General features: G+C 34.3%; 3 protein-coding genes across 5 annotated transcripts; 2 read left to right on the forward strand and 1 right to left on the reverse strand.

The window, feature by feature from the left end:
* Positions 1-1,847: 1,847 nt before the first annotated feature.
* Positions 1,848-4,670, forward strand: ATOEP16-2 (Mitochondrial import inner membrane translocase subunit Tim17/Tim22/Tim23 family protein). The gene is made up of 7 exons (XM_086427932.1): positions 1,848-2,095; positions 2,160-2,211; positions 2,395-2,469; positions 3,564-3,595; positions 3,716-3,749; positions 4,156-4,223; positions 4,305-4,670. Exons 1-7 carry the CDS (start codon positions 1,970-1,972, stop codon positions 4,446-4,448), a joined length of 531 nt encoding a protein of 176 aa, XP_086284058.1. The 5' UTR covers positions 1,848-1,969; the 3' UTR covers positions 4,449-4,670.
* A 1,204-nt stretch (positions 4,671-5,874) lies between these two features.
* Positions 5,875-10,013, forward strand: LOC147383526 (DNA-directed RNA polymerases II, IV and V subunit 9A). The gene is made up of 4 exons (XM_086427934.1): positions 5,875-6,028; positions 6,156-6,231; positions 8,281-8,439; positions 9,729-10,013. The coding sequence occupies exons 1-4, from the start codon at positions 6,000-6,002 to the stop codon at positions 9,807-9,809; spliced, it is 345 nt and encodes a 114-aa protein (XP_086284060.1). The 5' UTR covers positions 5,875-5,999; the 3' UTR covers positions 9,810-10,013.
* Positions 10,014-10,721: 708 nt separating this feature from the next.
* LOC147383527 (uncharacterized) lies at positions 10,722-15,309 on the reverse strand. Of its 3 annotated transcripts, none has more exons than XM_086427930.1 (7): positions 14,986-15,309; positions 13,559-13,807; positions 13,290-13,463; positions 13,058-13,164; positions 12,601-12,920; positions 12,441-12,521; positions 10,722-12,398 (listed from the first exon to the last, which is right to left on the reverse strand). In XM_086427930.1, exons 1-7 carry the CDS (start codon positions 15,163-15,165, stop codon positions 11,050-11,052), a joined length of 2,460 nt encoding a protein of 819 aa, XP_086284056.1. In that variant the 5' UTR covers positions 15,166-15,309; the 3' UTR covers positions 10,722-11,049. The 3 variants fall into 3 exon arrangements, with proteins under 3 accessions (XP_086284056.1, XP_086284055.1, XP_086284057.1); XM_086427931.1 differs by having other exon boundaries at positions 10,728-11,669; XM_086427929.1 differs by having other exon boundaries at positions 10,722-12,521.
* Positions 15,310-25,963: the final 10,654 nt, after the last annotated feature.

Consider the following 25,963-nt stretch of genomic DNA (forward strand, 5'->3'; position numbering starts at 1 on the left):
TTATCTTTGCCAAAAATCAGCCCATTATGAAACTTCTAGCCCCCTGTTTACAAGTTGAAAATTTAGACAGTCCAATTTTTGTAAATCACTTTTGATGGGGTTAGAAGTTTTGGAATGAAATGATTTTTTGCAAGGATGATCCCCTCACCACAAAGATCATCCTCACAAAAAATCAGTCTATTTTAAAACTTTTTAATCATATAAAACAAAAACGCTGTAGCTTTATGAGTAATTTTATGTGTCAGGAACCCCACTCATATATATATATATATATATAGGGTCCCGTTCGGCACCCTAAGTTTTACCACACACTTTAACAAACGCGTTTTGTCTTACATGGATTAGAAGTTTCGGAATGAGCTGATTTTTGGTGAGGATGATCTCTATGGTGAGGAGATCATCCTCACCAAAAATCAGCTCATTCCAAAACTTCTAATCCCATCAAAAATGATTTACAAAAATAGACGGTCCACAATTTTTCAACTTGTAAACATGGGGCTAAACATTTCAGAATGGGCTGATTTTTGGGAGGATGATCTTCTAATCATAGAGATCATCCTCACCAAAAATCAGCCCATTCCAAAACTTCTAACCCATGTAGGACAAAAAACGTTTGTTAAAGTGTGTGGTAAAACATTTCCCATATATATATGGACAGCGTTATTATGACTCCTATTACGACTCACATTGCGACACACCGTTTTGTCTTATATGGGCAAAAATGTTTGGAATAGGCTGATTTTTTGTGAGGATGATCTCTGTGATGAGGGGATCATCTTGACAAAAAAATCATCCCATTCCAAAACTTCTAACCCCATCAAAATTGATTTACAAAAATTGGACGGTCTAGAAGTTTCATAATGAGCTGATTTTTGCCAAAGATGATCTCCTCACCATAGAGATCATCCTCACAAAAAATCAGCCCATTCTAAACATTTTTATCCATATAAGACAAAATGGTGTGTCGCAATGTGAGTCGTAACAGGGGTATGCGGAACGTGACCATATATATATATATATATGGGTCAGGTTCAAACGACAACCATTTCAACACACATATAGACAACGTGTTTTGTCTTATATGGGCAAAAATATTTGGAATGGGCTGATTTTTTGTGAGGATGATCTTTGTGGTGAGGAGATCATCTTTGCCAAAAATCAGCTTATTATGAAACTTCTAGACCGTCCAATTTTTGTTGAAAAATTATAGACCGTCCAATTTTTGTAAATCAATTTTGATGGGGTTACAAGTTTTGGAATGAGATGATTTTTTGCCAGGATGATCCCTCATCACAAAGATCATCCTCACAAAAAATCAGCCCATTCCAAACATTTTTGCCCATATAAGACAAACACGTTGTCTATATGTGTGTCGCAATGTGTGTTGCAGGAACCCGACCCTATATATATATAAATATAGATATTTTGGATGTGAGCACTATTAAGGTAATAGATTTTGATTTTAATATTTATTTTAGTCATTTTGAAAAGAATAATAGAAAGATTTCTTTAAAATTTTTTGATTGTTATTAAAAGTAAAAACTTATACAATTGCGTACACATTTAACAAGAGAGTGCTTCTATTGCCACACCAACTTTTACTCAATTCAAATGATGTCAATTAGCAAAGATCATAATAAAAATTGATGTGGCAATAGAATCTCTCTTTTAACGATTCCATGTTGTGTCTCTCACATGCCACGTCACTCAAAAATAAAATTTTGTTTGATGGAGAAGCTCAAACCCATAGTTGAGGATAATGACACGTGGTACTCATAAACCTAAAGAGTCGCCACGTACGGCGTCCTACACGGAAGGACTTGAACACACGTGGTAACGCCTCGGTCCTCCTTGGAACTCTTCAACCGAGTTGCTCTTCTCTCTCTCTTAGCTCTGCAACTCTATCATCTCCATTTTGATATAAATATACAATTTTCTGTTTTTCGTTTTCAAATCAAAGCAAGAGAAGATGAGTAGTAATTTGGAAACTAGATCTCTAATCGACGAGATTCGTAGCTTCGACAAGGATTGCTTCTTCGATCTCGGCCATCCCCTCGTTAACCGCATCGCTGAGAGCTTCGTTAAGGCTGCAGGGGTACTTTCGGAACACACATTCTCTCTCTCTCTCTCTCAATTCCTTTAACAGTTTTCTTTTACAGATTGGAGCAATTCAGGCTGTCTCTCGAGAGGCCTACTTCATCGCTGTTGAAGGTATGATTGATATAAGAGCGTTTGACGAAAATACCTATGTTATTTCTCGAAATTACTATCATATCATGAGTCATGAAATTCTAAGTAGGATTTTATGGGGTGCAACGACGTTGGACACTAACTGAGATGGCGACTAGGGATGGACCAATCAACCTTTTAACATCATTGATATTGTGTTTACAGGTGCTGGGTTTGATTCCAGTGGAGGAGTGTCGGATATCCCAGGTACCAAGAAGCATCAATTGCCAAATTTCAAAGGTATTCATTTTGATCTCAATTAAATTTAAAAGTTCTCTTCTTCACATTTTTCAATAATATTCCTCTCCCATTTCTTCTTGGAGTGAAAAAGACTAGGGTGCATTCATCTTTTACATTTATTGTTTACCTGATAAATGTTGTGAGTATTTAAATATATATATATATATATATATTTTTGTGCGTGTATGAAATGCTTTCACAATTAATACCAACTTACTAAATGTATTTATTGTGTAAAAGACTATCATACCCTTATCTTTTTTTCATCAAAAATAAAATGGGGAGGGGTATTATTGAAAAAAGAAGAAGAAGGTGTTAGACAGTGCTAACGTTGCCATGAGGTCTTGGACGTTAGCATTCCCCTTTAATCATTGATCTCAATGATTCATGGTCAAATGTCGAGATTGACCGTTGAACCCAATGGTTGTAAAAAGCTTATCTTAATGATTGGAACAAGGGTTGATCTCAATGGTTTGAATTGTCCATCTTCACAATTTGAATCATTGATCTCACCTTTTGGGGGTGGAGGGGCATTAAGAAAGATAAAGTTGACTAAATCTATTATTAAGTTATTGTAGAAAAATTAGGGGTGTTTAGAAAGAAATTCTTCCATCAAGGTACTAAGTGATTTATCGAATGTGAGCCATTAAATCAGTCCTCAAGTGCCAAAAAATAATAATATATATTTGCAGTACAAAAAGAATAATGATGAATGTGAGCCGTAAATCATACGCGGCTGATGTGGCAAGGGCATAGAACCGCAGATCTTTTCCTTGTGTGTCCCAAAGAAAAAGATCTATGCTTCTATGCCCTTGCCACGTCAACCGCATGCCCTTGCCACGTCAACCGCGTACAGACCGCATGCATTCATCACAACTCCTACAAAAAGTGAGTTACCAAACTGGGTCTCAAGGAAAACGATAATGTGAGCTACCAGACCGGTACTTAATGAATCCTATTCCTCCCTTCCACAAGTCTAGATCCATCTCTTATGCAATCATGCAGAGTATCCCCGCACACACACACACACAAAAAAAAAAAAAAAAAAACTTCTATTTTGAATGATGAATCTCACATTTGGCACGTGTCTGCAGGAGAAACAAGCAGAAAGTCTCTTGAAGCAATGGTAAGTGTCTGATAACTTTGTGTGTGTGTGTGTGTTTTCTTTGTTTTGTTTGGGGAGGGGGCGGCGGGGGATAGTGTACGTAGTAAGGCACTAATATAATTAAGTACTCTGTTTGCACAGGTGAAAAACACAGGGAAAGAGTCTCTCCAATGGGGTAATCCAATAAACCTGATTTTTCTATTGTTTAGTATTCTGCTAGATGAACTTTGATCACAATTTAGATCACTCAATGGTGGCTATATCCAACAAAACAATCCTAATGGCACAAATCTGGTTAGGGGATGGTGGTGGTTGGGGTAATCAACCATGTGCCCTGATGGTTGTAGTGCAACCAATTGATCTATGGGCCAGAGGACTATTAACTATCCATCAACAGCACCACCACCACCAGTGAGTATGATATTTGGATTACCGCCTCATGTTGGAGGTGACCCACTGATTGGATGGCCTTGATTGTTTGCTGAGATAGGGCCCCTTACGTAAGGTATTCGACCATTGATGGGTACCCATGTTGGAGAACTATGGTGATAGGTAGCTAAAAAGGAGGTCTTTTGCTGCAGGACTTGTTGCAGGGATGTATTCGGGTCTCACATATAGTCTAAAGGAAGCTCGGGGAGCTCATGATTGGGTAACAATATTTGTTTTCTTCCAATATTCTCCATTTGTTTCTCATTGTCGTTCTTACCATTGATGATGATGATTGGTGCAGAAAAACAGTGCGGTTGCAGGGGCTATAACGGGAGCGGCTTTGGCACTGACCTTGGACGACACCTCGCACGAGCAGATTGCACAATGTGCCATCACTGGAGCTGCTCTCTCTGCTGCAGCAAATCTTCTCTCTGGAATATTCTAGATCCTTAGCTCGGAATTTTTCTGTCTTTTTTTCTTTTTGGCTTTATCAATAGGGGTACTTGTTCAAGGTGGACACTGTCTCCTCTATCCATGGAACCTTGGCTTAGTAGCTTTTGCAACAAATGTGCTTCCCCTTTGTACCCCCCTTTCCTAAGCTCTTTGTCCATCACGAGTGGTACTTTTTAAAAACTTAAAAATAAGGTGGTTGATTATGGTTTTGAAACTCGTTTTGATGTCTCGTATCGGACTAGTTTTTTCCAATATGTTTGAGTCGTCTTGTTCAGCAGTGGGAAAAATCAACTGTGATTTTAAATCTCATCCAATACTTTTGACTTGTCTATCTTTCTCGTTGGTGGATGATACCAAGACGTATCGGATGAGATTTAAAACCATCATGTCGATTTGAACTTGTGGGGGCAGTTATTGTGGGTCTCTTTTATTCAAACTAAACATGGAAAATTACCTGTGTATGTGATTCTAAAAGGAGATCCCACATTTTGAGGAATGTGAATCAAATCGAGGGAATAACAAAGCTAAACATAATAAAATCCAAAAGGGTACAGAGTATATCACCATATGCCTATGTAGTAGTTAAATAAACTCCCTATAAAAAGGGATTAAGTTGTATTTCATTAAGATTCTCGAAAGATTCGATTAGACTTGATAGACTTATATACCTTCTAATCTTATATTTTAGGAAGTACACTAAGTAAGGGTTTAAGGAGTGATAGATTAATCTTTGAATTTTATCTTTCAATAATAGACAATAGATAAGGGTTTAGAGATTTAGGTTAAGGAGAAGAGAAGGAATATTTGCGAGAAATCATGTAGAAGGCTTTGCCACTCCAAGAGGTAAGATGTAGTAAGGATGTTCTACCCCCACAAAAGAGATAAAATTGCACGTAAGAATTTATATTGTTGGACACTGTGCCTACATCCAAAGAACAAGAACAATCATTATTTTCTTATCCGTTTTACAATATTAAAGATTTCTATTTACAAATTCGAGAATTACTAAAACATGTAAATCTTCCCTAAAATAAAAAATTTTTAAGAAAATATTACACAATTACCATTTTCATACCCCTTAAAAATTTCGAGCAGGGCTTGTCTCACAACTCTACATAGCACTACAGAACACAAAACATGTACACAACACTACTCTACATAGCACAACATAATACAAAACATAGCGCAACACTATGATCATATCAATAAAATAGTTATTACTTTGGGACATAAGGCTCAAAGGTAAAACTGAAGAGGTTACTAAATTTATTTTCTTCTCTAGGGATTGAGTGATGTGGGAAAATTTGACAATGTCGGTAGAATACATATGAAGGGGCTTTTAGGTCATTTTATGGAAGGCTCTGGTCAAGGAGTATGTCGTAAGTTTAATAAAATAAAGGGGTATCTCAAATATTCACAAAAAATTGGAGGGGTATGTATAAATTACACCTAAAAAAGAGAGGGAAAGAAAACAAATGGGAACATCGCAAATCAGAGCGTGAAACTAAAGTCTGCAACTCGAAACTGCTCCAATTTGTTCAAAATGAGTACCATGAAGTTTTGCCGCGAATGGTTCTCCATCAATCCATATATACATGCAAACATAACATATATACATACATTCATACATGTACACATAGTCATACATACAAACTTCTAAATCTCCATTTTTTTTTGTGTGGTGGTTTTGGTTTTACAGCAACAACATTCTCTACCCAAAGGAAGACAAGGAGCAGAAGATCTTACTCTACGCCTGTCGCAATTGCGATCATCAGGTCTCTTCTTCCTATTTATAGCTTCTTTCTATGTTCCTCAAGTGTTAAACCCTAAATCTTTGATGTTTGAAGATTTTGGGTTTATTTGAATGTTTGTTATTTCTTTGTTGCAATAGTTTTAGTTCATGATTTTAGGTTTTTTTTTTTTTTTTTTGTAAATTTATATTATCGTTCCTATTTAGTAGTGGAATAAATGGATTAAATTATGTTTGATTAAGATGTTAGAAGATTTGATTAGAGGAGATAGATTTACCTTTTAAATAATTAAGGATTTAGGGATTTTGGTTAGGGGAGAAGAGAATAAATATTTGAGAGAATCTTGTAGGAAGCCTTATCCCCTCGAAGAGGTAAAATGTATGAACATGGTCATATCAATAAAATAATAATTAGTTTTGTATTTTTATAATTTTAATTATTAGGTTCGTAACAAAGGGTATCAAAGCAAAGACAAAGGATGGAGGAAAATCCCATCGAAACGATTATTAGGGGAAAACCCCCCTCAAAGCAGTCACCTTTACTTTCACTAACATTTGAAAACTACATTGCATCCAGGTGGTGATTCAAAGACACCAAGACTTGAAGAAATGATAGATTTGAATATCCTACAATGAATTTTCAAAGGAATGTTATGACCCCTATTTAGTAGTTGAATAAAATTTAGGATTAAGTTGGAGTCCGGCTTTGAAGCGGCCAGGATGCTTCAAAAATTTGGAGGAACCCTCCTCATAACACAACATGTAGCTTTCTATGTTTATTTCACGCCCCTACTTTTGTTTGTTTATATTTTAGATACCTCCTTAGAGACACCACTTGTATTCTGTAGGAGAGGGTTCAACTGAAATTTTGAAGCGGGATGAGCTCTTCAAAGTTTTTTTTTTACCATTAAGTTGTGTTTGATTAGGTTTCTTGAAGATTTGATTAGATGAGATGGATTTACTTTCTAATCTTATCTTTTGGGAAATAAGCTATAGATAAGGGTTTAGGGATTTAGGTTAGGGGAGAAGAGAAGAAATATTTGGGAGAAATCTTGTAGGAAGCTTTGCCCTGCTCCCCCCGAAGAGGCAACCTTGAAGAGGCAAGATGTAAGAAGGTTCGACCCTCTCGACGTGGTCATATCAATAAAGTAATTATTAGTTTTCTAGTTTTATATATTTTAATTCTCACGTTTGTAACATTTATTCTCTTATGGTTTGGAAATTGTGTTGCTTAATATATTTCTAGGATACAACTGTTATTCTTTGAAGAATAGGTTCTCTTAGCTCCAATAGGCAATTAAGTAAGAGAAAATTGATTGAGATGGTTTGGGCATCTTCAAGGAAGGCCAATTACAGCTCTAGATGGAAGGATTATGCAAGTTGAATGTGCTAAAAGAATTAGAGGAAGACTCAAGAGAACATGGATTGAGACAATGAAAGTGGATATGAACACTTTCAATATCAAAAAGACATTTTGACAGAATTGAATGGAGGAATAGGATTCATTTAGTGTGTTTAACTTGGAAATCTCATGTTTGCTGGTAAAAATCAAATCTTGATGTACCATCTGATCTCAATCAATTTACAAAGATGCGTTCTTCCTCAGTTCGATTCATTTTCTTAACTTCCTTAAATTTCTTTCAGTTCTATCCTAATGCACAAATGTTTGGCACTGTGTCGTATTATGCATAATCCTTTTCTGCTGTATCATAAAGTTCAAAAATTGTTTCAATACGGCGTTGTACACCTACCAAACAAAACCCAATTTATTTTTCACTCTCGATGATGAATTGTCTCTCTAGATTGGTATGTTAGTTACAGTAAGAAAGTAAATTTATTGTAATGTAAGAAATATTTTTGCATGCTTGGTTCAATTTTAAAGTGGATTTTATGATGTAGTCCATCCTAGTGAATGGGAGCCACCTCTTGTAACCTTTGGAGTGGATGGGCCATGATTTTTGAAGATGACTTGTAGCATGTTTTGACTATCTCAAACAATTCCTACCCACAACGAGAGAAAAAAAATGGAAAAAGGAAAGAGTTTCTGATGAAGTATAATTTTTTAATAATGTAGGAGGTTGCTGACAACAATTGTGTCTACCGAAATGAGATACATCACTCTGTTGGTGAACGCACTCAGGTCTTGCAGGATGTAGCTGCTGATCCAACTCTTCCCCGTACTAAATCTGTTCGATGCACTCAATGCAATCACGGAGAAGCTGTGTTTTTCCAGGTCTATTTGTACTTCTGCTTACATTTTATGCATTTGATTTGTTGTGTGAACAATCGTTGGTTAAGACTACTGCTCTCGGCCTTCACCAGACTATTCCAGCCAATTGTCACATAACATTCAAAGAAATTAATTAAACGAAAACCTTAGGCCCTGTTTGACCATATAAAAGAATCGTTCTACATCTCTTGGATTAGCTTCCCTTGACCCAATTGTGGTAGGACTCTGTACCATGTTAGCTACTGCATAGTTTGTCTAACATTGATACTGTCATGGTTGTAGTGTTTATGTTGTTTTTATGAATCCTAAATCCAAAATTATTATTGAAACCCATGTACATGGATCAACCAAATAATTCAAAAAACAAGTAAAACATTCCACGTGCTCTACATGTTGAAAAACACAGGTTTCTTAAGCACACCTTATCATTTATGTTCCATAGTTCCACAAATGTTAACTAGTACTGGTAGATTCATTTTTAGCCATAGTGGACATAGGAAGCTTGAATCGTAGTTGCCAATTTCCTAGATAAAAGAAAGCCTACATACTCTCCATCAAATCAAAACTCAAACCTGCCAGTCCCCTCTCAGTTATAGGTTGGTTAGAGCTTCCTTTGTTGACAACCAAGAGTATGTGAGAATTAAGGATATTAACAAACTAACTTGTAATGATTGAAGTTTCCATCTCACTCACGTTCCAATGTATTTGTGTTGGAAATATATGTGTGCTTTGTTTTTCAGCTTGCAGGGAGAAATAGAGTTTGGTTATATTAATTTTTTTTTTAAAACAATATTTTTTATCCTGTTTTAGACTGCTGATTGTATTCATCGAGAACCCCTTTCTGCTTACATGGTGCATTATGTATGGCTTATTTCTATTGTTTCTATGAACCATTGTGTCCATACATAGACCATATGAACTTTTTTACTAGCTTACTGAATGCATGTTCAATCTCCGAATATAACAAATTGCATTGTTAACTACACTTAATTGTTAAACAAGATTCTGTGGAACATACCCAAGTAGTACCTTATTCATCTCAGTAATCGTGGATGAGTCAGGTCCTAAAACTGATGTTAGTTCTTGGGTCATGGATTGTCATCAAATTCTCAAGATATTTTACTGTCCTCTTTATCCTGTTTGTATCTATGTGCCAAAACTGTTACATGGTATCGTTAGATCCAAGTATATTGTTATAATCTTAAAGTGGCACTAATCCAGTCTTGAGTCTTAATTCATGTTGACAAATTTCTAGTCTGCTCACTAATCTAAGGTTGTGAATAAATGTGCAGGCTACTGCTAGAGGGGAAGAAGGAATGACACTGTTCTTCGTTTGTTGCAACCCTAATTGTGGTCACCGTTGGAGGGATTGATTGATGCTTGAACGAAGTAGGATGGATGGAAACTCAAAAGAATATCAAGAGGAACAGTTAGGTTTTGTTTGTAATACAATGCCAGTTTTTCTTCTGTAGGGCGAAAATGTTGGTTAATTTGGTGTGTGTTGTTAAATTCCTTTCTTACAGCTAAAAGCAGATATCCATTTATAATCAGCTAAAAGCTCTGCATTTTCTGTCTTATCTCCATGGTTTCTGAAGTACCAGCTCTGGTTTTATATGTTGTCTTACTTTGCCTATCAAAAAAGGAAAAATTAAAAATAAAAATTGGTGCCCTTGGGATGCATAAATCTTTAATTAACTAGATAACCAATATGGCTCAAAATGCTCCATTTCTATACATTCTTAATTGTGAAATCTAGTGCCAATGTCACATTAACAAAGACAATTGATTGGAGTTTATCTGTCGGTTCAGTTCAATGCAACCTACATGAATTTAGGTTTGGGCAATTTATTTCTTTATTTAGTTGTGCATCAATTCAAAGCAACACTAGCCAAACCGGGCACCAAGCAATGTTAGTGGACTAGAAGGCTCAATTGTATCAAGCGTAAGGGCATTCGGACTTAAGCAGCTATTTATAAAGACTAGTAGTAACTATAGGGAGCATGGTTTTAAAACTCATCCAGACGGTGAGTCATCCTTGGCAAGATAATGTGAATTATCCATCACATTGAATCATCTAAGTAAGATGAGCCTAGCTTATGAAAATTATGTTGAATCAATTGGGTTTAGTTATTTTTAATATAAAAATAGTCAAATTTTAATAGTTGAAGTTGTTCTATTTATTCACATTTTAATATATAAAAATAATTATTGTTTAAATATAAAATTATTATAAAAAAATCGAAATGAGATGATTCTGACAAGTAAACTTGGTCTTTGAGGGGATAAGCTGAGACAAGATACCAGGTTTGAAAATCATGTAAATTGAACAATACTGCTCATTCCAATATTCACATAAAGAGAACAACATAAGGATTTCTCTTCAACTTACAAACTGAAACTGTTTGAATCTATGCAAACAAAGCCAATTTCTATCTCGGCAAAATGGAAATTAAGAACTAATTCGGCTATCATCCGACATATTTACAATCATCCACTCTATCAGATCATCAGACATAAAGAAAAATGCCAAACCATGAAAATATTTACAATCAACCACTCTTTCAGATCATCCTTCTTTCCTCTTCATGCTTCAACCTCGTCTTCATTGAAGACTCACCCCATCAGACCTCCAAAGCCGTTCAAAGTTGGATCAAAAAAGAATTTGGAAGGATTCATTGAGAAATCCGCATTAGATCCTGAAGGTGGCAACCAATCGACTGGAGGTTGGAATGATAATTCGCCATTACTATTTAATGGATTGGTGCTCCTTGATTCCATTTGAACCGGCTGTTGGCACAATAATTCACTATTACAATTTAATGGATTAGTGCTCCTCGACTCCATAGAACTGATAGCGTTGAAATTGTGACAGTATTGTGTGTTGTCAGTGGGGGTTCCCTCATTTGATCCCTCAAGGAGGGAATGCATCGATTTCACGCTTGCCAAGAGACGTTGCTCACTTTCGTAAACTGATGGATTTGAATCATTTAGCAAGTGATTGGCAATCTCACTTAGTTTCCAATTCTTTGACTGAACCCCCCCTTGTTCGCCTCCAGAAGGTAATAATAGATCACAAGATCCGTGTTGAGGAAGGAAAGGACTGCCGAGTTGGTTGGCTGAAGCAAATGAGGGTAGTTCTTGAAATTGATGATCTCCCTGTGTTATGTGCATGTTAACATCATTTCTCATGACTGGGTTGGCTGAAGCAAATGTGGGTAGTTCTTGAAATTGAACTCCCTGTGTTGTGTGCTTGTTAACATCATTTCTCATGATTGGGTTGGCTGAAGCAAATGTGGGTTGTTCTTGAAATTGACCTCCCTTTGTTGTGTGCATGTTAACATCATTTCTCATGACTGGGTTGGCTGAAGCAAATGTGGATTGTTCTTGAAATTGACCTCCCTGTGTTGTGTGCATGTTAACATCATTTCTCATGACTTGGTTGGCTGAAGCAAATGTGGGTTGTTCTTGAAATTGTCCTCCCTGTGTTGTGTATATGTTAACATCATTTCTCATGACTGGGTTGGCTGAAGAAAATGTGGGTTGTTCTTGAAATTGACCTCCCTGTGTTGTGTGTATGTTAACATCATTTCTCATGACTTGGTTGGCTGAAGCAAATGTGGGTTGTTCTTGAAATTGTCCTCCCTGTGTTGTGTGCATGTTAACATCATTTCTCATGACTCGGTTGGCTGAAGCAAATGTGGATTGTTCTTGAAATTGACCTCCCTGTGTTGTGTGCATGTTAACATCATTTCTCATGACTGGGTTGGCTGAAGCAAATGTGGATTGTTCTTGAAATTGACCTCCCTGTGTTGTGTGCATGTTAACATCATTTCTCATGACTCGGTTGGCTGAAGCAAATGTGGGTTGTTCTTGAAATTGTCCTCCCTGTGTTGTGTGCATATTAACATCATTTCTCATGAGTCGGTTGGCTGAAGCCAATGTGGGTTGTTCTTGAAATTGACCTCCCTGTGCTGAAGCAAATGTGGGTAGTTCTTGAAATTGACCTCCCTGTGTTGTGTGCCTATTCCCATGACGATCGATGCCATGGTTACCACCATTCCCTTCGATAGGGGGCAATTCCATAACTATAAAATGTCAAAAAGTAGATAGTATCACTTCTCTTGTTTTGGAAAACAATAATGAAGTTACTGAATTAATAATTACCTGACTTCATTGAGTTTGAATTGGTAGGATTAATTGGTGGTCTGTTTGTTTGTTCGAACGCCTGAACTCGATGTGAAGGAGCTAAAGTAGGCCTCTGGGGACTGAAGGAGGGAGGATATTGCATCCTGGGTTCGACTTCTTGTTGAAGTCCCTTATATTGGAAAGATAAATCTTGGTACCCATAGGGTTTGAAATTGAAGTGCGGAGGGTTTAAGGTAGGGGAAGGTCTCTGGCTTAACATGAACAATCGATTATCGTAATGTAGAAGTTTTTCATAGTGTTTCTCAAAGGTTCCTTCGGCGAATTGAAGATGATGCCTCCTGAAGAATGAGGATCGCAACCAAATACATTAGCACCGAAACCATAGCAGTCGAGATGGCCTACCAAAGCAACAAAAAAGAAATCCAGACAACTACTACAAGTCCGAATTTATAAGTAGCATTTTTTTTCCCCTTACCTGTATCTAATAGCTTGGCCATCTGTAAAATCTGATGTAGGATGCCAAACAGTATGCTTTCGGGGCTGTGGACACAATTCTCGGTAGAACGAAGGTGCATGTCGCAACTGAAAGAGATCAAATTATTTTTCGCATTAAATGCAAGTTCAAATGAAGATTTCAGTTTTAGAAACAAATCAATTCCAAATGCATTTTCACTAAGTAGGAAAGATTAAGGGAATTAATGGATGACCTCAAGTTCTAAAATCCCATTTTGATTTTTGGGAAACATTGCTTTGATTCCACAAATATCAGACCATTGGATCTCAATCTTACTCTTCAAGCTATCATCTAACACCTCCCACACAAGTTTACGCTTGGCAAAGTAACATTTAACTGTCAAGTCTCCTTCATATTTAGATACTCTCTGCAAAAGATTTCCAATATTCAATTTGAGAAACAAATTTAAATTTTCATTTTTAATTCATTGCTCATGCAAGTTGCATAAAAGTGAAGAAATACCTCCCAAGTGCCGATTTTGAGATACGATGCATAGAAGTTTGAAGCTTTCATCTTTTCGGCCATCGATTGGGCGACAGAATCAGCGGTCCTTGATTTCAACTTCCGAGTTCCAGTAGTCTCAGTGGGAGAAGTTGTCTTCCATCCCTGAGACAAACTTGTCTCTAAAAGGTCTATAAAAGACTGGGTTTTGGGCAGTATTAAACCAAGGGGACTAACTTCCTGAGAGATATCGACAAGACTTCCACCAACCTACAAAACCAAAGAAAATTGAGAGAGACCAAAACCATGGTTTAAAATATCAGAATGTATTGGTTGATACATATTGGTATAGGCCAAGATCGATACGAAACATTGAATGTTTTGGGAATGTATTGGCCGATATTGTATTGATTTTTTCATTAACAGAAGCATTAAATTGATACGATATTTTAAACCATGACCAAAACTACTAAAAATAAAAGCTTCTTCGGTGCCCAAACAGAATACATGAAAGTTTGAAACCAAAACTGCTAAAAATCACATCTTCATGAAAAATCCAATCACAGATTAACAGATACTATCAAAACCAACACTAGAGGAAAAAAGGCCTATAACCGACATTATTTTCTTTTAACGTAGCCTCTAACGTCGGTTAAAAGACCGATGTTAAATCAACCCACGAGGACTTAAAAGCAGGGCTATAACGTCGGTTATAATCCGACGTTATATTTGAGTAATAAAGTCGGTTTTTCATGTACCATCGCTAAATGTTAACCAATAAAATTATTTTTTACTATTCATCTACAAACAAAAGCTTCTACATGAAACAAAGAACCACAAGAAACCATTCTACTAGTCTACAAGAAACACTAAAAAATGGACTGAAACCAAGCAAAACCCATGAAAGATTGAAACCAGAACTGCTCAGGATCATAGCTTTCTGAAAAACCCCAAGCACAGATTAACCGATCTTTATTAAAATCTATCAACATGAACAAAACACACATGCAATCTCATCAACTTCAAATAAACAAGAAGAAACAAATAAATCCACAACAGCATTCAAGGACTAGTCTAAAAAAACCCCAAAAATTACAGAAATTTGAATAAAAACAGAAGAAGAGAAACTCTGTGTCTCTTGTTGATCAGGTACAAGAAAACCCAAGAAAGATAGAGATCAACCTTAAAAACCCAAACAAAATCCATCAAAGATTGAAATTAGAACTAATAAAAAAAAAAAAAAAAAACAGATCTTTCTGAAAAACCCATGCAAAGATCAATAAGTATTTTCGAAATGAATCAAAATCTTAACTAGAGACTCAAGAAATCTGATCAATTTCGAATCATAAACAAGAAACAAAGATACCCACAACACCATTCAACAACTAGTCTAACAAAAAACATCGAAAAAAAAAATTCAAAAATCTCGTACAAGATAAACTCTTTACCTCTTCTTGATTAAACACCGACAATTTGATCCTTTTAGGATCAACTCCAGACCCATTTTCCTCTGCATTATCAGAGCTAAGCAGAGGATTCCCTGAAGCATCTGTAGGAGGAACAACATCAAAATCACCAACTTTATTTTTCCCAAAGAAGCTCCCCTGTTTCCTTAATCCCTGAACCATGTTTGTCAGCTCTAGAAACACGTTTTTCGGATAAACTACAACAAGCTATATAGTTGGAAACATTGTGTAAACAGAGTAGACTCGAAACCGATAATACAGACTAAAATAACAGTAAAAAATATAGATGATTTTGACGTCTAAAACTCAAAAAAAAAAAAATTTCCTCTAAATCTTTGGGGGTGACGGTGGTTTGAATGACAACGCAATCATATGCAGGACATCATTGATAATAGTGACGTGAGTTGGCACGTGTGGAATCCCAATACAGTTGAAGTATTTTAGTAAGGTTACTTCTGTTTCATGTTATCTTTTTTTCTTTTGGTACCTCTTCTTCATATATGGGATCTCACTTTCTTTCTGTTTTTGTTTCGGTTTTTTGTCTTATTAGAATGATTGGGTTTGGTGGGAAAATAGGCAACTTATTTTCACCTTAGTATTTTATTTTTATGAAAATGAGTATAAATTAAGTATGAAAGAATCCAAGAGGGAAAAGAGAAAAAAATAAAATAAAAATAAATAGTGCATCAACCCTCCATTATTAGATGGATAATTTAAGATAGATAACAAAATTCATGAGATGGTTACGATCATTCAAACCATGTAGTTTTCTCGGTTTTCTCCTTAATTGCGGATGCATTATTTATTTGTCATCTATGGAAGTTTTTGAAATTAGATGGAAGAAGAGACACAACATGAAAAAAAGGTCATATTTAACAGATCAAGATGTCAAAATTTTTGTTGTCGATTTTTTTTTTTTTTTTTTCAATAGGTCGAAACTATCAAATTAATGGAGGATGAGAGAAATTTGACGATTCTAAACTGTCAAATTAGGGAACATAAAATTTTTTACTGGTCATTGACTGTTGAAATTCAATTTCTAAAATTCATGGGCCTTGATCTGTCAAAATTTTCAATTTTCACGTAGTCAGATTTAATATTAAAAATGCTTACGAAATATATTGGTCTCAACTTCACAACAATTATAGTAGATATTAAGATTTTATTTTTGTCTTCGTATAATTAAAATTTTCACTTAAACTATAATCTAGAATGTTTCCGTTTCAACTTCACGACAATTGTTTTCTATGTGCTTGCAATTAGGTATGCTCACATTTGTTGCATGGGACCTCCGATCAGTAACATGGGTGGTAATTGATAATATTATTTTATTTCTGTCGTGTTTTTTCATTTTTTTTTCCCTTAAACTAATAATCTAGAGTTGGCCTTTGTTGTGCTTGCAATTGTTAAGAAATAATTCAGGGTTGCCAATTTTTTTAATCAACCTTTATGTAATAAAAAAATAATAAATAACTTTTTAATCAAAATAGGAATGTTTAAAATTACTTTCAGTAAGAGTAGACTTGGTTTGTACATAGTCCGCTAAATGAACATAATTCATTTAACCAACCCTAAATCTTTGAGTCAAGATTGCTTCGTGGGTGAAATGGATAATTATGCAAAATATTTATTGGCATCCCAATAGGAAAAAAACTTTTGAAGGAGCCTTCTCCATTGGATTACACCTCACATTTTCAACGAGGTATTTCAAATTTTGATGGAAATATAGGAGTGTAAAATAAATTCTAAGCGCCATGTGTCTTGTAATGAAGAGGGTTTCTTCAAATTTTGAAGCGTACTGCCCGCTTCAAAGTCAGACTCATCTCAATATGACAGTGTGGTTGTTGACTTATTATCCACTTGTTTAATTATAACATGCATGTTAATTAATGCATTTATCAAATAAAACAAATTTGAGTCATCCTAAATTAGAAATTAAAAGGATAAATAATCTTTTTTCATCACAAAAATAAGTTATGAGAAGTGGGTGCATGAACCATGTAAATTGTTCTCATAATTCATGGTCAAGAACAATGTACATATCTTAAACACAAATCTCAAATCATAATGTAGATGTCTAATATTACAAATCCATCTTAATATCTTTTGGTTTACCTAATCTTCAACATTCACCTCACATGGTAGGTCTTACCTACTGCTCGTAACTTTCTTCGTAGTTGGTTTCGTAGATTTCTTGTAATTTTTTTTTTCCCTTGCTTTTAGCTTGATAGATACATCTTTGTCATGTAATACTTTAGAAATGATTCTCTATTTTGTACGTCGATCCTTAATTTTAAGGGTTAGAAGTTACAAACTCAAGAGAGTCACGACTCCATCTTTATGCATGATTGAACTTAAAATGTTGAAGTGCCCGACGTGCATTATTTATTGTTTGTCGATATAACCGGTGTCATCATTCTGGATATTTTTACTAAAGTTGCACCATACGTTATTGATTAATGCAAATTGGATTGCCATTAATGAAAATAGATCAATTTTAGTAAATTTTAGGTGTGTTTTATCATTCTTCATGCAACAAGGGTGTCGTTATAATCTTTGAATTTCTTGTTAGATGGAAGGCTAGGATTTTAGGAAATGGATCAAGGATTTACGTAAAAAGCCATCATTTCGGATTGGAGCTTGGTTTCCATCCTCAACTCCACTCCACGTCGAAGCTTGTTCTATTGCTTCCCATTGGCATTATATATCAAGATCAACCTGTTAGCACCACCTTAGTTTCTATTTTATCCATCCACCATAATAATATCTTCAAATATATCCACCTTATAGTTTCATTAACCAATCATCATCATCATTGAAGTTTTATCTGAAAATTTCGTTGTTGCTAATGAATCCTATGATCCATTCCACTATATCCAGACACAATGTGAAAAAAAAGAAGATCGTATTCGACAGTCCAAGGCTGTCAAATTTTATAAAATTCGACAAACTAAGGTGTCTGCATGGGTAGCATAAAAAATTTCAATGACCATGAACTGTCAAAATTCTATTTTCAAAATTAATGGACTTTGACCTGTCGAATTTTCTAGTTTTCACGTAGTGAGAGTCACATATTATGCTATTAAAAAAAAAATAAAATTCATATTTGCCTTTAGTAGTTTCATGCATACACATCTTTTAGATCTTCCACTCATTTTTATTGAGACTTAACATTGACATTTATTCTAATTAATCGTGACTTTACCATAGACCATTATTATGAGAGTCGTGATTTTCTGACTTCCCCCTCTGACATGCATCCCTTGACGTGGCATGGGTTAGAACCATAGATTTGTCCCTTAGGGTATACAATTGTATATCCCCATAAATATGCATTGTTGTGTATATCGAGGAAAGAATCTATGATTTTTTCCCATTATACATTAGAGGCATCAAAAAATTATTATTGATATTATAATATAAATCCATTGTACAACAAGTGAAAATGATACCAATGTAGAAAGGATGATTGTTTTACATATCAATTTATTTTTTAATATTTTTTTTTATTTCATTTAAAATAATTACCACTTAGAAATCTTTATTAACCAATAAAACTAAGCAATGCAACTCTACATCCTTTTCTAAGTCTCAATTGTCTTACCATTTTCACTTCAATGGTGGAAACGTAGGGGTGAAATAAATTCTAAATGCCACATGTCTTATAACGAGGAGGGTTTCTTCAAATTTTGAAGCGGGTGGCTCTCTTCAAAGTCAGACTTAGCAAAATGGAGTCAGACTTTGAAGTAGGCAACCGACTTAAATTTTTTGAAGGAATCCTCTTCGCAGTATGACACGTGATTTTCTGTATTTAATTCACATCCCTACTTTTTTATCAATTTTTGAAATACCTCCTTGAAGATGCTACGTGTAATCCAAAAAAAAGAGTTTCTTCAAAGTTTTTTCGGTCGGAATGAGTAGAAAACAAACAATTGCTTTTTCTAACATTGACAAATTTTGTGCCCATGTACATAAAAGTTAGTAAGGCATATATAACCTTCCAACATAGAAATATGGCGTTAGTAAGTCTAGATTGATCAAATACCAAGTGGGAAAAAACTTTGAAGTAGGCAGGCCACTTCAAAATTTTGAAGGAACCTTCTCCATTAGATTACACTTGGCATTTCCACTGAGGTATTTCAAATATTGGCAAAATGTAGGGGTATGAAATAAATTTAAAATGCCATGTCTTGTAACAACGAGGGTTCCTTCAAAATTATGAATGGGTTGCCTACTTCAAAATCGGACTCATACCAAGTGTATAGAGGGCATCCACAATTTTTACAAAAATGCCCACATTAGGGAAGTCTTCAATACATCTTACAATTGGTCAAATCAATATTTTGTGAAATCTTGAATTAATTTTCCTATGCTCAAAAAAATTAAATAATACTTAAGTAACTTCTTACGATATTGATCAAGTTGACGTGGAGGTGTGCTCAGACCCATCATGTGTGTCGAACACACCTTGATATGAATGTTTTCCCTCAAGATTCGAGTGAAAAGCATCTATGATTCTGAACACACCTTCATGTGTGTTGAACGCAGTGTTTGGTGCAATCACTCTAGCATTGTTCCAAAAGATTCACTTAATAGACTAACACCACCTATTTGTATCTAATTTAATAAAGGTTTTGTTAATATGTGCCCTAAAGCCTAGGGGTGTCAATGGGTTGGTACTGGTTTGGTTCCTAAGAAAATTAGAACCATACCACCATATTTTTACTGATTATGATTCCTTTTCTAAAATAAGTGAAATCGAAACTGGAACAACCAAGAATCACGGGTATCTATTGGTTATGGTTCTGAAGAATTAAATGGGAAAAAATATTTAAAAATCATTATATTTTTTTTTCTTTCTCAAAAATAATATATTATATACAAGATATCAACTTAGTAATAATTTGTTCCACTAAAACATGATTTAATAACTTTTTTTTTTTTTTTCAAAATTTAAAAAATCATTTTCAAAATGTAATAAATTGTTGGAAATGCACTCAACAATTTTATGACCAAAAATATCCCCATTTAATAAGAGAGCTGTTATTGGCACCCCAACTTTTACTTATTACATTTCAAATTCCCAAATTATGTATCGCACCCCAATTAAAGATTATAACACACTATTAGGATGTTACTAAGGTTTGGCTTGAATTACTATCTCAACAATACAAAACATTGTAACACTTATTCAAACAATTTCAATAGTTGTTTACAATTACATTTAGGCTCGTATAAAATCCTAAATATAAAAAACAAAAGAGTCGTGACAATCTGACTTACCCACGTGGCATACTTAATTGACCCTCCCTAATGTGATAAGCTTGGGAATCATAGATATGCTCTCCTCGAGATACAAAACTACACCTTTTATGGGGAACCGTAGTTTTGTATCCTGAGGAGAGTAGATCTATGATTCCCAAATCTATCACGTCAAGGGTTTCGATTGAGTATCCCATGTGAGTAAGTCAAATTATCATGTTTCAAAATAGAAATCTAGTCTAGCAAAAAAATGCAAGAGAGTTTTTATTGGAACCCCAACTTTTTTCTTATTCTCAACCATGCACTTAATTTCTTTATTTTTAATTGGGATGTAATAAGTAAAAGTTGGGGTGCCAATAACAACTCTCTTTAATAAACATATATGAGAGATTTACTCGACAGACCTAATTGTCGCATTTTCTGACAACTCCAAGGGAACCTAACTTTACGAAGTTTGTTACCCACCAAACCTCACTTTATCAAGTTTGTCACCCAACAAACCTTGGAGTAGGCATTCACGTCATAAAATTCAAACTTAGAAGATTAATTTGTTACTTAACATAACTTGGCGTAGATTCTAACAACATTAATTTGTGGCATCCAAAAACATGATCCGATTGAAGAGGGTTATAAAAGACAAAATTTTAAAAACTCAAAAAACAAACATATAGATTTTTTTATAAAAATTTTTACCATTGCATTTTAGTTTTAAATTTGGGAGTTTGTTTGCCACCCATTTCAAATCCTAAGATCAAGTTCAAAAAGATTTATTTTTTTTTTTTTATGCTGAATCCAAGTTTTTACATGAATTCTAGAAAGATGTGGTATTGGATTTTTTATTTGATAATCCGTCTGGATCGAATATTCCTTAGTAATATTTGAAATTTTATTAAGTGAGTCATTTTAGCCTGATTCATAAAGTAAGGTTTGTTGTCACAACAAATTTGATAAAGTAAGGGAGATTTGTAATAAAAATAAAATTACAACAGATAGATCTGCCGGATAAATCACTCAACATATATTTATAAGGACACGTGACTTTAAAAAAAAAATTAATTTAAAAGATCCCTTGTTAACGGCGAATCCCTCATTATTATTATTATATGATTTAAATAATCATAACAGACTGGCTTCTTCAATTTGAAGACGAAGCCATTGTCCACGTGTATTTATTTCATTGGATAAGAGATGGCGGCTCGTAATGTGGGCGTCTCCAACATTTGCGTCACGCACGCGTGTTTGCGTCATGATTCCCACGTGGAGCATTGACTTAATTTAATAGTGTCCGAAAAATTATTCCTCTTGGAGAGGGCCGACGTACCACGCCTCCATTCCAATTTAAATTTTTTTTTTTTTTTTTTTCGACCAAAATGACCGAATGAACTTGGTAGATCTATTTCCTCGGGATACCCCAATATATATCTTCATAAAAAATGCGTATTTATGCATCCCGAGAAAATATATCTATGATTCCATGTTCATAACATATCAATCGAGTGAAGATTTTCTAGTTAGAATATCGTATTCTTTGATTACTATGATTGTCTTGAATTATTTTATTGAATAATGATTAAATGATTCTCCCATGTGGCATATTCAATCGACTCCCCTGACTTAACATGTGCTAGAACCGTAGAGCTGTACTCCTCGAGATCAACATTGCACATCCCTATAAATATATGCAGACGTATATCTTGAAGAGAACAAACCTACGATTCTGACACATGTCACATCAGGGGAGTCGATTGAGTATGCCACATGGGAAAGTCATTTTATTTATTATACCACAAGTACATTACCAAGCGAAGAATTATATGGAAATGTGGACCCTTTAGGATTTGTTACTCACAATAATTTAATTATTTTATCATGATCAGGTGACTAAGAAAATGCATGATGATGCAATTATCAAAATTTATACATATCCCTATGTATTTTATTGATGCTCATTCATAGAGTAAATCCTTATAATTAGGTTTTATATATGGGCAGTGTCTGACGAACAACATTGAGAGACGAAATTTGTTTTATATGACTTAAAAGTCTCATATTAGATTGATTTTCTGTGAGGATGATATCTATGGTAAGGAGATTATCCTCACAAAAAACCATCCCACTCTTAAACTGTTAACCCCATCAAAAGTGATTTACAAATTAATTATAAAAAAAAAATGACAAGATGGAGTTAAAAGTTCTAGGTTTAGCTGATTTTTTTTTTAGAATGATTTCCTTATCATAGAGATAGAGATCATCCTCATAAAAAATCAACTTAATTCAAAACTTTTAAGCATATTGGACAAATTTTGTTTCCCAACATTGTCTCCTGAACATAATTCATATTTAAATTGTTATATTATGAGATTTTTAGTGAGTCAAAATAACATCTCAACCCTCTAAAATTTATGATCTAAATTTTAGATTTAAAAAGAAGTTATATTTTTCTTTTCCATAATAAGACTTCAAAATGAATGACCATTGAACTCTCAATTTTACAATCCAAATCTTTTTTTTTTTTTTTTTTTCGAGTATTTCAAATTTCGTGAAACTTCATAGATTAACTAGTCAACAAAGTATTTTTCTATTGGATTTATGCTTTCCCTAACTTAGGATAAGGTTTGATACCATGTCACACGCACACATCATGATTTCAAATCTCATCTGAGAATGACATGATTCGGCCAAATTCAAGACTATCTCGTTTGACAATTGAGACGATTTGAACAATATTTGAAAATCTTTGTCGAGTAAGTGAAACTCGACAGATTCAATATGAATTTTGTATTTATTGATTAAAAATATTTTTTTTAAATTTAAATATTTATTATTTAAACAATATGTGATCTTGTCATTTAGCATCTTCTAACCTATCTTATGAACAAAATTTATAATTATTTATATATAAATATATTAGTAATTAAATAATTATAAAGAGTTAAAATACTCGCGTCCATGAATGAGACGAGGTTTCAACAAATCATGGCCCACCATATGATGACGTGGCAAAGTGCGATTCTAAGAGATGATCTGATTACTTTTTCGAAAACTTACTTGACTTTTGGGTCATTAGTAATCATCTGAAGCTAATAATTGAGATGATTAGTCATGATGGTTATTACATGACAAGAGTGTGGACTCTGTACAACAAGGATTTGTGTAGTTACCCAACACCTGGTCATTATTGCACTCCACATGGCAAATATTTTTTGGATTACCAATCAATTGCCACCTAAAATCAATCAGATTGATGATTAATACCTATTGGATTCAAGCATTCTCTCATCGTCTTGAATTAAACCAACATGGCTTGTTGAAAGGGTTTTAACAATTATGGAAAATTCATTTTCAAGGAAAAATGAATTTCTGCTCATGGGAGCATAAATTTTTCAAGAAAATGAACTTATTTGATTCCACCCAAGAAAATATTAAATGAAAAAGTTCATAAATTTTTTTAAACCTTTTTTAAACTTTCGAATAGGATTAATTGTGAGGGAAATAACATGTGGAAGAACATTTTTTTTTGACTTGAGGACAGTTGCATTGTGTGAGAAAGTGAAATTTAAGAAAAGAGTCATGATAATATGACTGGTCCTGTGGTATATACTCAATCGACTATTTGACATGACAAGTTCGAGAACCATAGATTTGTATGCCTCGGGATACACAATTTCACTTTTTCATAAATAAAAAAAAGGTATCCTGAGGGAGCCATGTATCCTAAGGCATACAAATCTACGATTCCCGAACTTGTCAATGTCAGGGAGTGAATTGAGTATGCCACGTGGTGAGCCATATTATCAAGATTCTTAAGAAAAACGCACAATCATAAGCCTTAAATATACATTATACTGAAAATCCAGTTTTCCACCCATAATTTTTCATGCACAATCATATAGCCCTTCATCAAATTCAACAGTTGACATGTCACTTTTGCATGATTTTATTCAAAAGAAATTTTATAGGTAGAATATCTTATCATCGTTATCATCAATAGTATTATCCCAATGATTTTGAACTAGTTAAACATGAATCCGTTTTGTTTTGTTTGTTTGTTTGTTTGTTTTTTTATTTTTCTACCTTAGGGGAGACTAGTTACCTGGGGCTGCATGCACCATCCCACCCTGTCACTTGTCACAACAAGTACGTAACCATTTTACGTGGAGAGACATTTAACGACTCAAAGTCACGATTTGGGGAGCAAATTCAATCGTATCTTACCATCTCAACTAACCCTTGGTGCAAAAAAAAAAAGTCATAGAAAAATTCTAAAGAGACTTCAAATAAGTCTTGAAGTTGTACTCAGAGTATACTTGAGTGTGCTAAAAGCCATAGATGCTTTTTCTCGACATACAAGTGTTATACATTAGAGAAAAATCGAGGTCGAGTCACTATGACAAGATTCTATTATCAATTCAATGGAGCTGAATGATGGATAATACACAAGGTTTTGTTGTGTCAGCTACACACAAGATCATTCAGATATTCTAATCCACTATACCACTTAAAAGATGACATCATCTTTAATAGGAATGGATAATAAACCCCTGGAAGACTTGAAAACCACACGTGGGTTGGCTGATCTCAATAAAACTCAAAAGTGGATTCCTAGTAACTCTAAAGAGAGATATGGTTCCGCCTGCCACTCTCTCGTTTAATTTCCATTGCTTTCGTCACCAATATAAAGTCATTTCTGACTATTAAATGCATGCTTGTAATAATCACTAACTCATCTCTTTTGAGATTGTGAAAGCTTTGATAAAGATTGTCTTCTAGCCTCACAATTCTCAAAACCATTGAAAATAACTTGACATCATCACCACCCTTTCTTCTTCAACTATGGTGGAAGGATGACCAAGACAGTTCCAATCCCATCATAAAGTCCTTAGTCATTCTCAAATCTTGTTAAGATTTTGCTGATATTTAATTCTTGATTAGGGTTTCTTTCTAATTTTTAATTCAAGGGAAATCTCAGTAGGGTCCCTCACAATTTTTACTCAAGACCAGTTTTTAATGCTTAAGGTGAGTCATGCAAATCTTAGTGGGGTCATAATGACATTTACACAAAATTTAGAGTGATTGAGATGTACTCATATGAGTTTTGGGAAATATTTGAGATATTATGTGTTTTCGCCTTTAATTGTAGTCCTGGTAAGGATTAATATTAAATGATCTAAATGTGATTATCTTTCATCTTTTTGTCCAATCCTAGAGTTTTTTTTTTTTTTTGAGTCATGATAATCTAACGTTTTTTTTTCAAATGCCCTTGTACACCCCCATTATAGAGCCGTATATCCTTTGCTTTGGGATACACAAGAAAAAGATTTATGGTTCTATAACTATCAAGTCAGGGAGTGTTTGAAAAAAGAACGTCAGATTATCATTAGTCTTTTTTTTTTTTTTTTTTTTTAGTGTTTTAGAAATACCCTCTGATTGTAAGTCAACATTTTTTCTTAATGATTTGACAGTAAAATTTTGATTTAGTAATTTAAGTATTTGAAGAGAATTTTGAAAAAAAATGAATCAAAATTTTACCGTTAAATTATCAAGAAAACTCAACATTAACTTACTATCAAGGAGGGTAAACCTAATCTTGCATTTTGGAAGAGGGTAAACCTAATATCATCAATTTGATAGTTGGGTGATTCTAAAATACTCATTTTTTAACTCCAAAAACGTGTTGTCTTCAACCTTGGGAGTAGGA

The sequence above is a fragment of the Akebia trifoliata genome, chromosome 16 (assembly GCF_017979445.1).
Source record: "Akebia trifoliata isolate Shusen 1 chromosome 16, ASM1797944v1, whole genome shotgun sequence".
NCBI lineage: Eukaryota > Viridiplantae > Streptophyta > Magnoliopsida > Ranunculales > Lardizabalaceae > Akebia > Akebia trifoliata.